This window comes from Somniosus microcephalus, chromosome 1, assembly GCF_052327205.1.
Source record: "Somniosus microcephalus isolate GS21.2 chromosome 1, FLI_Smic_1.0, whole genome shotgun sequence".
Classification (NCBI taxonomy): Eukaryota; Metazoa; Chordata; class Chondrichthyes; order Squaliformes; family Somniosidae; genus Somniosus; species Somniosus microcephalus.
The window spans coordinates 425,159,418-425,172,779 of record NC_140987.1 but is presented as its reverse complement, the minus strand read 5'-3'; the positions used below and the strand labels follow the sequence as shown (position 1 = coordinate 425,172,779).

Sequence of the window (13,362 nt, the reverse complement as noted above, 5' to 3'; positions counted from 1 at the left end):
AGCAACTACACAGGATAGCACACAGGCTGCAATGAATATATAAGATAAAAAGATTGTAATGATTATATAGAATACAACCAGACTGCAGTGAACATACATGATAGGTGTCAGCCTTGGCTCTGAGCCAGAAGGTTAGAGGTACAAGCCCCACTCTAGAGACTTGAGCACATTATTCAGACTGACATTTCAGTATAGCACTAAGAGAATGCTGCACTGAGAGAATGCTGCACTGAGAGAATGCTGCACTGTTGGCGGTGCCATCTATCAGATGAGATGTTAAACCAAGGCTCCGTCTGTCCTCTCCGGTGGATGTAAACGGTACTTGGTACTATCTGAAGAAAAGCAGGGGAGTTCTCCTGGTGTCCTGGCCAATAGTTATCCATCAACCAACACCACTAAAGCAGACCAGTTGGTCATTTATCTCTCTGCTGTTTGTGGGAGCTTGTTGTGTGCAAATTGGCTGCTACAGTGATTACAATTCAAAAGTACTTCATTGACTGTGAAGCAATTTGGGATGTCCTGAGGTCATGAAACGCACTATATAAACGCAAGTTATTTTTCTTAGCACACAGGCTGCAAGCATATAGTATAGTATATAGCATAGAGGTGGAGGAGTTTAGGGAGGGAATTACAGAATATGGGGCCTAGGTTGCTGAAGGCACGACTGCCAATGGTGAGATGAGGGAGGTGGAGAGGTGGAGAGGTTTAGGGAGAGTACTCCAGAGCACAGCTGCCAATGGTAGGGAGTGGGGGATGCACCAGAGGTCAACATCAGAGTAACGGAGAGTTCATATATATGAATTAAATGAATTCAAGGTGATCATTTCATCTCAGGATTAGATAATGTTTAAAACTGATGTGGTTTTGCCCTTGTCAGTTCTAGGAAATAGAGCATGTTTTCTTTTCAGGCACCCAATGTCAGCATCAAGCACTACTGGTTAAGTATAGTGCAGTTAGATCTGGGATAAAGGTCCTGCAACAATGTTAGAAGAGCAACCCCAATTTCACCAATGTGACATTTCCAATTTCCCACTCACGCCAGTACAGGAAACTTTCGTTTATCCGGAGGTTAAATGTCCAGAAAGCTCTATCTACCGGCAAAATTCAGGAGTCGGTTCAGATTTTTTCTTTTTCTTTTCGTTGCTTCTTTTCTCCAGTCCTGGCTCTGCAAGCATCTCTGTAGCTAAGTAACAGCTTCAGCTAGACGCTTGCAAGCTGCGCCGACTGTTTTGAAGCTGTTGCTAAGCAACAGGGTTTGTTGCTTCACACGGAGCTCTGAGCTCCGTATGTTTTAACATTAGCGCTGGTTTCTACGGCAGTTTTGATCTAACGGCACCAGCTCGGTCCCGTCGGTGCCGGATACCAGAAAGTTTCCTGTATATCCTTATCCGAGTGAGATTGCCAATTTAGTGACAATTAATTCCAAGTTAAGGGTAGTTTTGTGTTCTGAGCTTTTGTCTGTTGTTCAAATTTATTTCATCTAGGAACCTTGCAGCCAACAGACAGAGGAGATTTTATCCTACCAATCTGGGCTAATTTGAACCCATGCAGAGGAGAAGAAAGGCAGTGTCTAACACAACATCACCCAGGAGCTTTCTTATCACTCTTTCACAGACAGCCTGTGCACAAGAGTGACTCAGTTCTTTGGATGGAAAGCATCCTTACATACTATCTATCCTGCAAGCTTTCACAAACCATGCACTTGGAGTATCCCCACCTGTGGGTTTTGCAGGAACGTGTGCAGGAAATTCGTGCAGCCCCCTGCACGGTTCAGTACTGGGTCTTCATGTCTGCTCCAAGCCCCGCGCAGTATCACCTCGTCCCAGGTCTTGCGAATACTCAGGTAAGACGTGTTTATCAGCCGACAAACTATTACATTGGTGAAGTGTTTACACCAGTCTTCAAATGACATCCTTAGATAAAATCCAGAGAGACAGGCCTATAAGGGATTTATGGACAAGATAACGAACACAGAGAGTACATTTTACCGTTTTCATTATTCAGCATTGCAAATGATTGGCCTGTCGCATGCTCCAGCATTTTTTAAGCATGATATCTGTCACAACAGGAGTAGAGCTTTGCTAAGTTTCCTTCAAAAAAGGCCAACAGCACTTTTGGCATTAGATAGGGAAGAATTGCAGTAGGACGCAAAGGATCAGAGTTATGATGTGGAATACATACACTGGTATCATTTGTTACTGGAGGATCAGCTTTTTATACACTTGAAACCCTGGTGAAGGTCCAAGGCCCAAAGTACAGGACGTCATCAAGGTTGAAAAGAATAGGAGAGGTGACTCAGTGAATGAAAGAGTTTGCTGACGCTTACTGAAATATTATTCCAAGGGCACCAACACCTTTTCAGCACTCATTTAATTTAAATTTGAACATTGGAAGGTGAAAGTTGATGTTGGAATTACAGGTGCTGAAAAATCTATGTTTTCAAATTTGGAGGTGAATTTTATCTTCAAGTTGAAAAATATTAGGGGTGGGACATTTTTTCCAATTGTCACCTAGTATAGAACAGCTGACTACAGGGTAAAGCTCCCTTGCCATTTGCCCAACAATTTATCTTAGCCTGAGCCTCAAAGAGCACCCCCAAATGTACCAATGTGAAGTTTCTACTTGCCACACCAGTCACCCTTATGGTGTATCACTGTGCTCGCTGGCCCACATAGGCTCCCGCTCCAACAATGCCTCAATTTTAAAATTCCCATCCGGGTTTTCAAATCTCTCCATGGCCTTGCCCCTCTCTATCTCTGTCGCCAATCAGCTCAACAACCCTCCAACATCTCAGCGCTCCTCCAATCCTGGCCTCTTGCGCATCCCCAAGTTTAATCGTTCTACTATTAGCGGCTGTGCCTTCAGCTGCCATGGCCCTAAGCTCTGGAATTCCCTCCCTATACCTCTCACTCCTCCTATAATCCGCTCCTTAAAACCTACCTCTTTGATCGAGCATTTGGTCGCCTGTCCTAATATCTCCTTATGTGGCTCGGTGTCAAATTTTGTTTGATAACGCTCCTTTAAAGCGCCTTGGGACGTTTTTCTATGTTAAGGGTGCTATACAAATGTATTGTTGTTTGTTGTTGTCTCTGAATAAGATCGTCAGTTTTGTACCAGTTGGGTTAAGTTTGTACTCTGGGCTTGTGATCACAGGAATTAGGTTGTGACTGCCAAAATGCATTTTAAAAGGATTTTGCTATGTAGGCAATATAAGAAATAAGAGCAGGAATAGGCCACTTGGCTCCTCGAGCCTTCTCCGCTATGCAATAAGATCATGGCTGATCTTGGGCTCAAAGCCACCTCCCAGCCTGCTCCCCATAACCCTTCACTCCCTTATCTTTCAAAAATTTGTCTATCTCCACTTTAAATGTATTTAATGACCCAGCATCCACAGCTCTCTGGGGCAGAGAATTCCACAAATTTATGACCCTCTGAGAGAACAAGTTCCTCCTCATCTCAGTTCTGAAAGGGCAACCCTTTATTCTGAGACTGTGCCCCCGAGTTCTGGATTTCCCCATGAGGGGAAACATCCTCTCTGCATCTACCTTGTCGAGCCCCCTCAGTATCTTATATGTTTCAATAAGATCACCTCTCATTCTTCTAAATTCCAATGAGTATAGGCCCAACCTGCTCAACCTTTCCTCATAAGTCAACCCCTTCATCTCTGGAATTCACCTTGTGAATCGTCTCTGAACTGCCTCCAATGAAAGTATATCCTTCCTAAATAAGGAGACCAAAACTGTATGCAGTACTCAAGGTGTGGTCTCACCAATACCCTGTACAGTTGTAGAGTGCTAAATCCTGCAGGTGTCTCTGTTTTAGCCTCCAGCCAAGTTTAAATTATGGTAATCAGCAATTAGGCCCAAAACCACTTTCAAACAGGCGTGTCTTATTATCACGGCACCCATTTAGCGCCTGTTTTCACCCTTTTTACCAAAATAACCTCCCCATATATCTTAATATTTGTAAATCTTAAGGATGACGGATTGCTTATCTGATGTGGGATCAAAACAGCTCTAACCTGTAGTTCCAAGAAGTGTCAGGATTCATGAAATTCCAACTTAGATATGCCAACACCAACAGTTAACCAGACAAGTTTTGTAGATTTAAACTAGGCTTTGGTTTTTAGGTGCATGGGTTTGAACATTAGGTAGAGTCCAGAATGAATTGTCCATGGTCTGTGGAAAGAACATGGACCAAATGATCCTTTCTTGTTCCATGCTTATTCGTACTATTATCTTTTCATCTCTGGGGTTCATGTTCAAATAAAGCCCAGATTGATGAGGTGACAGTCTTTCCTCTATAATGGCTGGTAAAGATCATAAATGATACAGGTACAGCCATTCTCAGACCCAGTGAACAGGAGTCCACAGCAAAAAACTGCTTTGTATTTGATAGTACTGGAATTGGCAGACAAAAAAGGTTAAAGAAACCTTTCTTATAATCTGGATTTGTGCAGTTTATGGATCCCAAGGGCAATATCGAAATAGTGAATTGTCTCACCAGAATTCTCCATCGTACTCAATATCAACACCAATTTTTTTACGTTCGTTTTTGCTGACTTTCTGCCACTCGTTTGAACTAGAAAAAAAAATCAGTTAAATAAGTACTTGTGAGTTCCAGTTACAATACATTTTCTATCAGCACTACTGTTTACACCTTTTCATGGTTTGATCGAGACTTGATAACAAATCAATGTGCACGTCTATGACCCTGCTCATGTGCAGAAAGATACCTCAAACACTTTACAAGACACTAGACAAAGACTGAGCAGAAGAGGGAAAGAGTCCAAAGCACCGTCAAAAAGCTTCTTCATGTGGCTTTTGAAAGCTGCAGGGAGGTGACAAGGCAGAGTTGCTGGGTGTAAGGGTTCTGGAGGGAAGAGGTATAGTAGCTGAAAAAGTGGTCATCTTTGGTGGAGCAAAGGGAATAGGGAACAAAAAGTAGGCCAATGTTACAGGATAGGATGGTGCATGCAAGGATGTACAGCTGGAGGGGATCGCTAAAGTAGATTGGTGCAAGAATATGGAAGGAATTGAAGCCAAGGACAAAGGCCTAGAAATTCAGTATAGCCACTTTTGGGGCGGTAAAGTCGGGCGGCCGCTAAAGTTTGCGCCCGGCGCAAAGTGGAGGCCACTTCGCCGATATTCAGTAGCTTTGGCCAAGGAGTTTGCTCGAGCGCTAAAACTGGCGTTGCACGGCTATCTTTAGGCGCTAAGCCGGCGGTGCAGACTGATACCGCCGAGGCCGGGCGCAGCGCAGGTGCGGTCATGTTTTGATTGACAGCAGACACCCTGGCGCCGGCCAGCTCTTAAAGGGGGAAGGGTCGACTTGGTCTGCTGCCACGCCCTGGATACTGCAGCCCTCCAGCTAGGCCTAAACACTGCTGCTGGAGAGAAATAGCGCCAGGAAGGATGCAGAGGGCCCGTGAGCGAGCGCAGCGCTTCTCTGCCCATGATTTAAAGGTGCTGGTTAGGGCTTTGGAGAAGAGAAACCATATCTTGTTCCCGGACAGTGGCAAGAAGCCTCCCAAGAGGGTGTACAGGAGAGCCTGGAGGGAAATCGCCCAGAGGGTCACAGCCAACAGCGATGTCCCCAGGACTGGTGTCCAATGCCGGAAAAAGTTTAACGACCTCACTCGGATTGTGAGGGTGAATACCCTTTCCAGTGTCCTCCTCATCCTTGCATGTGGACCTCACATTATGGGCAAAGGGACCTCAAAGGCCTAATGGCCAGCCCTCATCCAGCAGCTATGGCACTGGCATGAACATCAATTGCACTTTCTGCACTTTACACACTGGCCAAGCTATTCGACCATGGGAGGCAGTGCACACAACAACAGGGCACCACACTGGCCAAGCTATTCGACCATGGGAGGCAGTGCACACAACAACAGGGCACCACACTGGCCAAGCTATTCGACCATGGGAGGCAGTACACACAACAACAGGGCACCACACTGTACTTAGAGGCCATCCTTTCTCTTGCAGGCCAAGCTGGCCCAGAATCTGAAGAGCCGGACTGTCACCGGGGGAGGCCGTGCCCAGTTCCAGCAGCTCAGTGACCTGGAGGAGCGCGTGGGTCGAGTCATGGGTGCCCGGGTGATTGGCCCCGTTGCAATTGGAGATGCCGACCCTGTGCTGGGCCCCAATGGTAAGGACATGACCGTTTGGACCTCTCTCGTTCCCCTTGCGCTTCAGATCTACATCCTTTGCCACTGTCCGACCAATGCGCAGAATGCCACCACTCATGCCTCCCTCGCTGACGCCCTGTCCTCACTCTAAAGCTACTCTTGTGCCTTCCTGCTTTCAGCTGGTGAGGAGGAGGTCCCTGAAGCTGCGAGTGTCAGTCCCTCGGAAGAGGAGGACGAGGAGGAGCAAGAGGAAGGCGGCACATCAGGGGAACCCTCATCCGCGCCAGGGGATGGCAATGGAGGGGACACGTGTTCCCTGGAGGAGAGCCAGGGGGAAGTGTTGCAGGCGAGTGTAGCTCCTGTGCCCAGTGGCGTCCAGCCACACGGGAAGGGTCGGGCAGCTCGGCGGCCTTCTCCCCAGAGGGGGGGAAGTGTTGCAGGGGAGTGTAGCTCCTGTGCCCAGTGGCGTCCAGCCACGCGGGAAGGGTCGGGCAGCTCGGCGGCCTTCTCCCCAGAGGGGGGGAAGTGTTGCAGGGGAGTGTAGCTCCTATGCCCAGTGGCGTCCAGCCACGCGGGAAGGGTCGGGCAGCTCGGCGGCCTTCTCCCCAGAGGGGGGAAGTGTTGCAGGGGAGTGTAGTTGCTGGGCCCAGTGGCGTGCAGCCACGCGGGAAGGGTCGGCCAGCTCGGCGGCCTTCTCCCCAGAGGGAGAGTCCGGCCTCTAGTCCGGAGACAGTCCTCGCCCAGGAGGTGCGCCTCCTTGATCAAATGTCCGCGGACTCGGATCGTCGGCACACCGAGTTCATGGGGGTTGTGGCACGGTTGCCTGAGGCCATTGAGTCCCTGGCTCATAGTATGTCCGATTTCGGGGCCTCACAGGCCAGGGGTTTCGAACAACTCGCGGCAGCACAGGCCAGGGGTCTCGAACAATTCGGGGCATCACAGGACGCGAGTCGGGCCGAATTCGGGGCATCACAGGACGCGAGTCGGGCCGAATTCAGGGCAGCACAGGACGCGAGTCGGGACGACTTCAGGGCAGCACAGGCAGCGAGTGGACAGTTGATCAGTGGTGCCGTGCAGTCACTGGCTGGTCTGATGCGGGCACAGACCAGGGCAGTACGGGCACTCACTGCTGCCACACTCGCTGTGTCACGCATGCATCGCCAGGGCACCCGCCGCGCTGCTGCAGCACAGCGGTCTGGCCTTCACCAGATTGCTGCGCTTGCTGCAGTGCCAGCCCGGCCGAGTGCCAGTGTCTCTGGCGACCAGCGAGCGCCTGGCATCAGCCAGCTTGCCCCCATTGCTGCAGCCGCCACTGCCACTCCCCCAGCAAAGCTGCGACGAGCTGCTGGAGAGACTGATGCTGCCCAGCCACAGCTGCAGCAGTCAGCAGCCGGCCCCTCGAGGGCCAGAGCTCGTCTAGGCCGACCCCCAAGGGCATCTGCCGTCACGCAATGTGCCCCTCAGGAGCCTTCCCCCAGCCTTGCAACACCCACAGGGCCCAGGTTGAGGCGGAGCAGCAGGTCGGCCAGGGGCCGGAAAAGGCTGGACAAGGACTCGCCCTCTCGGCACACAAAGTAGAGTGTGTTGGCAAATGTTTTTTTATATGGGGGTGCTTGTGCTGTCTATGGGGGGGGTTCTTTTGGTAAGGCCGAGGATGAAGGCAAATGTTTTTTTATATGGGGGTGCTTGTGCTGTCTATGGGGGGGGGTTCTTTTGGTAAGGCCGAGGATGAAGGCAAATGTTTTTTTATATGGGGGTGCTTGTGCTGTCTATGGGGGGGTTCTTTTGGTAAGGCCGAGGATGAAGGCCATTTGGATGGACAAGATTTGTTATTCCTCCCCAGGTTGTGGGAGTGAGATATGTTTTTGACTTTTTTGGGGGTGTTGTGTGTTTTTGGGTTTCATGTGGGAACGGCGCTGAGTTTGTTCAATAAAGCTTTTTCTTTATTCAGCTTGTCCATGTGTGATGTTTCAAGTGGTTGTTGCGTTAACCGTCTGAGGGCTTGCGGAGCGGCTGCATTCATGTGCCTTCATTGCCACAAGCCATTCCCTGACAGGGGGCCTAGAAGTGTCGTTCAATAAGCCGCCGACGGACGGCCCTTGGACCTTGTGGCTCCCTCCTGGGCTGGTACTCCTCCTCCTCCTCCTCCTCCTCATGGTCCTCCTGCTCGTCCTCCTGAGGTGGTGGTCCAACGTGAGGTGGCAGTGCCCGAGTCCTGCGGATAGCCAGGTTGTGCAGCATGCAGCAAACGACGACGAACTGGGAGACTCTATCCGGCGAATACTGCAGAGATCCGCCGGAGCAATCCAGGCAGCGGAACCGTTGCTTGAGGACGCCAATCGTTTGCTCTATGATGTTCCTTGTGGCTTGATGGCTTTCGTTGTATGCCTCCTCAGCAGGGGTCCTGGGCGCGCGGAGCGGGGTCATGAGCCATGTACACAAAGGATAGCCTTTGTCCCCGATAAGCCATCCTCTTGGGGGAGGCTGTGCCTGGAACATGTCAGCCATAGTAGTCTGGCGCAGGATAAATGCATCGTGGCTGCTGCCTGGAAAGCGGGCATTGACAGCTAGGATGCGCTGCCTGTGGTCACACACCAGCTGTACATTGAGGGAATGGTAGCCCTTCCGGTTGCGGTAATCCTCGGCATTGTCGATAGGTGCCCGCAAAGCCACATGCGTGCAGTCAATGGCGCCCTGCACCATGGGGAAGTCGGCGATCCTCGCAAATCCGACTGCACGCTGCTCCTGCCTCTCTAGGGTCATGGGGAAGGAGATGAATTGGTGTCTCCTTGTGAAAAGGGCATCGGTGACCTGCCGGATGCAGCGATGCACGGCGAACTGGGAGATGTTAGCTATGTCCCCAGCAGCGGCTTGGAAGGAGCCGCTTGCATAAAAGTTCAGAGCCACCGTGACCTTCACTTCCACCGACAGAGACGTCCTGGACATCAGCTGTGGACGCAGATCTCTGTGAAGCAGCTGGCAGATCTCTGCAACCGCCTCCCTTCTGAAGCGCAGCCTCTTAACACACTGCGCGGCAGTCATGGTGAGATAGGACACCTGCTGGCGGTATTCCCTGAGTGGGTAAGGCCTACGTTGCCGACGCCTGATGGCCCCTCTGCGTCTAGGCATGGCTGCCCCTCTCACACAGCGTCTGCGAGCCCTTCGCACATAATGCTGGAACTGAGGGTTGGAACCCCATGCAGCCCCCATAATATACTTGCAAACAGTGAAATCACAATGAGTCAAATTTCCAAGCTCTGGCCAGAAGCCAAAAATACCTCTCCTATGTTGGCCCAAATCAGTAAGGTCTCTTCCTTGGTCTCTGTCCAGAAATCCGTTGCACTAAAGTCATTGCAGCAAAATGGCTGGCCTTTATAGTTCAGTCTAAGTGCCCTTTAATTAGCGCTCCCCGAGGCCCGCAGGGCCTCTGCTGCATTCCACTTCACAGTTCTTAACAGCGCCACGCCCACATTGGGCGGGCGCCACTGAAGTTCCGGTTTGGGGCGCACAAACGGCGTTGCACGACGAAATGACGTCATAAGTTGCGCGCGCAGCTGAGCGCGCGCAAACACTTTGCGCCGGCGCTAAATGTCTACTGAAGTTGGGCGTAGGCGCAGATCATTCTGCGCCCGGCCGCTAAGTGCCTAGCGCTCGAGATCTACTCCTCTTATGGCGCTAACGGCTGGCGAACGCAACTGAATTTCTAGGCCAAAGACTTTAAAATCAATTTTCTGGGGCACAGAAAGCCAATGGAGCTAGGTGATGGGGGTGCAGGCCTTGTTATAGGTGAGGACATGGATGCTTTGGATGAGTTATAGTTTGTGGAGGGTGGAGATTGGCAAAGAGTGTTTTGGAGAAATCACGTCTTGAGGTAACAAGAACAAGAACCTATATTGTGTTTATAACATAGAAAAACATCCAGGAGTAGGGACTGGTTTTGGCAGAGGAGAGTGAGGTCTGATAGCACTTGATATTTTCCAGCTAGATCTGGTGATGGGTGGCTAAGCCAGTCATGTGCCAAATATGCAAATGTTTATGCTGCTGGGACTTGAGGGCGTGAAGGTGGGGGCCATACCAGGGAAAACAACCAGGATGGAAAAGAGTAAAGGGGCAAAATTGGGTCGCGTCCCCTTTGGGGCGCTAACTTTGCCGGGGCGCTAACTTCGCAGCGCCCTGAAAAAATTAGCGACCCCGCACCCGAAATTCACTGGTAGCGCCCCAAGAGGGAGGCGGGGTACTACCAGTGAAGTTCGGGCTACTGGAAGTGCCCCACCTCCCTCTTGGGGCGCTGCGAGTGAATCTCGTGGCACATCGCGCCGTGGTACTGCAGGCCTTCCTCCCCTCAAGAGAAGTGCCAGGCTCATGGAGCGCAGCCAACACTCCGCAGAGGGGATTCACAGGAGGCCGGGGACGGCAACTGGGACAGGTGCTGGCAGGCGGCCAACAACAAAAATGGCCACCTGGCACCTCCCCTTTAATTTGCGCCACCCCGGCCGCACATACGCCCCTTTGACCCTGTTGGACATAGCGTCCAGCGGTAAGTCAGGGGGCGCTACCGAAGATTGCAGCCAGGGCGCGAACGGGGTGCTGCGCACAGCGATGACATCATTGCCGGAGGCGTAACGCCGTGGGGCACTAATGGTTATTGCCGCCGCTAACCTCCCACTAGGCGTTAGCGGTGCCGTGCCTGGGCGCTAGTTGCTTTGCGCCCCCATTAGCGCCCTCATAGGGCGCTAACAGGATGCACAAATCAATCGAATTTTTCCCCCTAAAGGTTTTACTGGACCAAGGGCATCAAAGGAGGCTGATGGGGAGTGGTTGAGCAGATCAACACTTTCGTGGTGAATGGAGGGCCCAAGGATGATAGCTTAAAAAGCGTGAATAAGGGTTTTGTCAGCAGAGGGGAGATGCAAGGGTGGAGATGAGCGATGTCACAGGTGTGAAATAAAGCATCTTGTTGATGGAATGGATGTGGAGGAGTTCAGGGTTGAGCAGTTCACCAAGGGTCGCCTTGCCTGAGACAGCAGGTAAGGATGTTGATGGAGTTGGGGTCAGTTTGTGAGAGCAGAAGTGTGATGGCGTCAGCTTTGCCAACATTCAGCTGGTGGAAGTTTCCAGGTTTCAATGTCAGACAATCAGTTGGAGAGGGTGGCAATATCCTTGGAGATGACAGGAGCCGGAAAGGTAACACTAACTGTGATGGAAGTTGGCCCAAGCTTTTAGGTGCTGTTGCCAAAGAGCAGCATTTAAATCATGAAGAAGATGGGGCCAAATGTGCAGCACTGGGATACACCAGAGGTAACTATACAGGCATGGGAGGAGAAGCCAATGAATGGCTAAGTGCCTAAAATGTAACAAGTAGGAATGGAACTATGAAAGATTAATGCCATGGAGATGGACCATGGAAGAGAGATGTTCGAGGGGGGTGGTGTGGTTGAGAGTGTTAATGGGCGTTGGCAGTGTCAAGAAGGAAGAGGCAGGACAACAAGTCGCATTTACAGTCACATATGATTCTCATTGCATTTTTTTATGTTCTTAAATTTATAAAGTCAAACAATGGCTTTTTCTCCAGGTCTGACCTCTCACCAAATTTTTGTTTATGTTTTCCTGTTGGTATCATGGTGAAGTGATCTTGTTCGAGTTAAACACCTGGGGGGAGAAATTCGGTTGGTAGCGCCAGCAATTAGCGCCTAAAGAGGCCGAGAAGTGGGGCGCTAACCAACTAGCACCCGGGCGCAGCGAACCCTGCGCCTCTTCCCATATTGAGTGGACTTTTAGCGCCGGCGCTAAATCTTAGCGCCCGCTCACGGGCGCAGGCAGATCACGATGTCATTTCAGTGTGCAACGCCCTTTTGGCGCCCCGGACCGGAAATTCAGTGGCGCCCCCCTCCGTTCCGCCTGGCGCTAATAAGGACAGCTTACCTGGAATGTTCCCCAGTCGCTCTTGGGCTGGGGGGGCGTTCTTTAAAGGGGACTGTACTGGTATAAAAGCGGCAGCCATTTTGGGAGCACAACTTCTTCGAGAGTTTCACAGAGTTGCTGAGCTGCACTCAGAGCCATTTCACCAGTGAGCCTGCGCTGGCAGAGGAACTTCAGCCTTCTGACCATCACCTTGCTGCTGGTGAGCATTTACAACGGGAAAACTTTCTTGTGCGTTATTACTATGGGGGCTGCATTGGAGGGGAACGTCCTGCTGCTGAACCATCTGGAAAGGGCAGAGAGACGCAGGGAGAGAGGGGCAGGCATGGCCAGACGGAGGAGGGCCAACAGACGTCGCCACACCAGACCTTACGCTGCCAGGGTTTTCCGACAGCAGTTCTCTTACTTGAACATGTCAGAGGAGCAGTGTCTCAGAAGGCTGCGCTACAGAAAGGAGGTGGTGACTGAGCTGTGCCACCTGCTTCAGCCAGATCTGCAGCCTCAGATAAGGTGCAGGACCTCTGTCGGTGGCTGTCAAGATGACTGTTGCCCTGAACTTCTACACGAGCGGCTCCTTTCAGGCCGCAACTGGGGACATAGCCAACATATCGCAGTTTGCGGTGCATTGCTGCATCCGTCAAGTAACTGATGCCCTGTTTAAAAGGAGGCGGCAGTACATCTCCTTCCCTATGACACTGGACAAGCAGCGGGAGCGCACAGAAGGCTTCGCAGCAATAGCGGGCTTCCCCATGGTGCAGGGCGCCATTGACTGCACGCACGTGGCTTTGCGGGCACCTGTATTGAATCCTGAGGAGTTCCACAACTGCAAGGGGTTCCATTCCTTGAATGTGCAGTTGGTCTGTGACCACTGACAGCTGATCCTCGCAGTCAATGCGCAGTTCCCAGGCAGCAGCCACGACGCCTTCATCCTGCGCCAGACTTCAGTTGCAGACCTTTGAGGCCCCGGCTCACCCAGGAGGCTGGCTTCTCGGCAACAAGGGCTATCCTCTGTGCCCATGGCTGATGACCCCGCTCCGTTCGCCCAGCACCCCTGCTGAAGAGCGCTACAATGTGAGCCATCAGGTGACGAGGAACATTGTGGAGCACACAATCGGCGTGCTGAAGCAGCGGTTCCGCTGTCTGGACCATTCCGGAGGCGCCTTGCAGTACTCACCTGAGCGAGTCTCCCACTTCATGGTTGTATGTTGCATGCTGCATAACCTCGCTATCCTACGCACCCAGCCAATGCCACCAGACATTGAAGCACCAGCAGAGGAGGAGGAGGAGGACCAAGACGGGAGGAAGGCACA

At 51.5% G+C, this 13,362-nt stretch overlaps 1 protein-coding gene across 1 annotated transcript in view; it reads right to left on the bottom strand.

Moving 5' to 3' along the window:
- The window catches only part of LOC147125255 (calpain-5-like), a 209,402-nt gene that overhangs the window by 42,173 nt on the left and 153,867 nt on the right, over window positions 1-13,362 (bottom strand). Inside the window, exons 7-8 of the mRNA XM_085999981.1 lie at window positions 4,504-4,581; window positions 1,718-1,913 (exon numbers count right to left, since the gene is read on the bottom strand). Coding sequence (XP_085856107.1) covers window positions 1,718-1,913; window positions 4,504-4,581 — 274 coding nt within the window. The remainder of the gene's footprint in view (window positions 1-1,717; window positions 1,914-4,503; window positions 4,582-13,362) is intronic.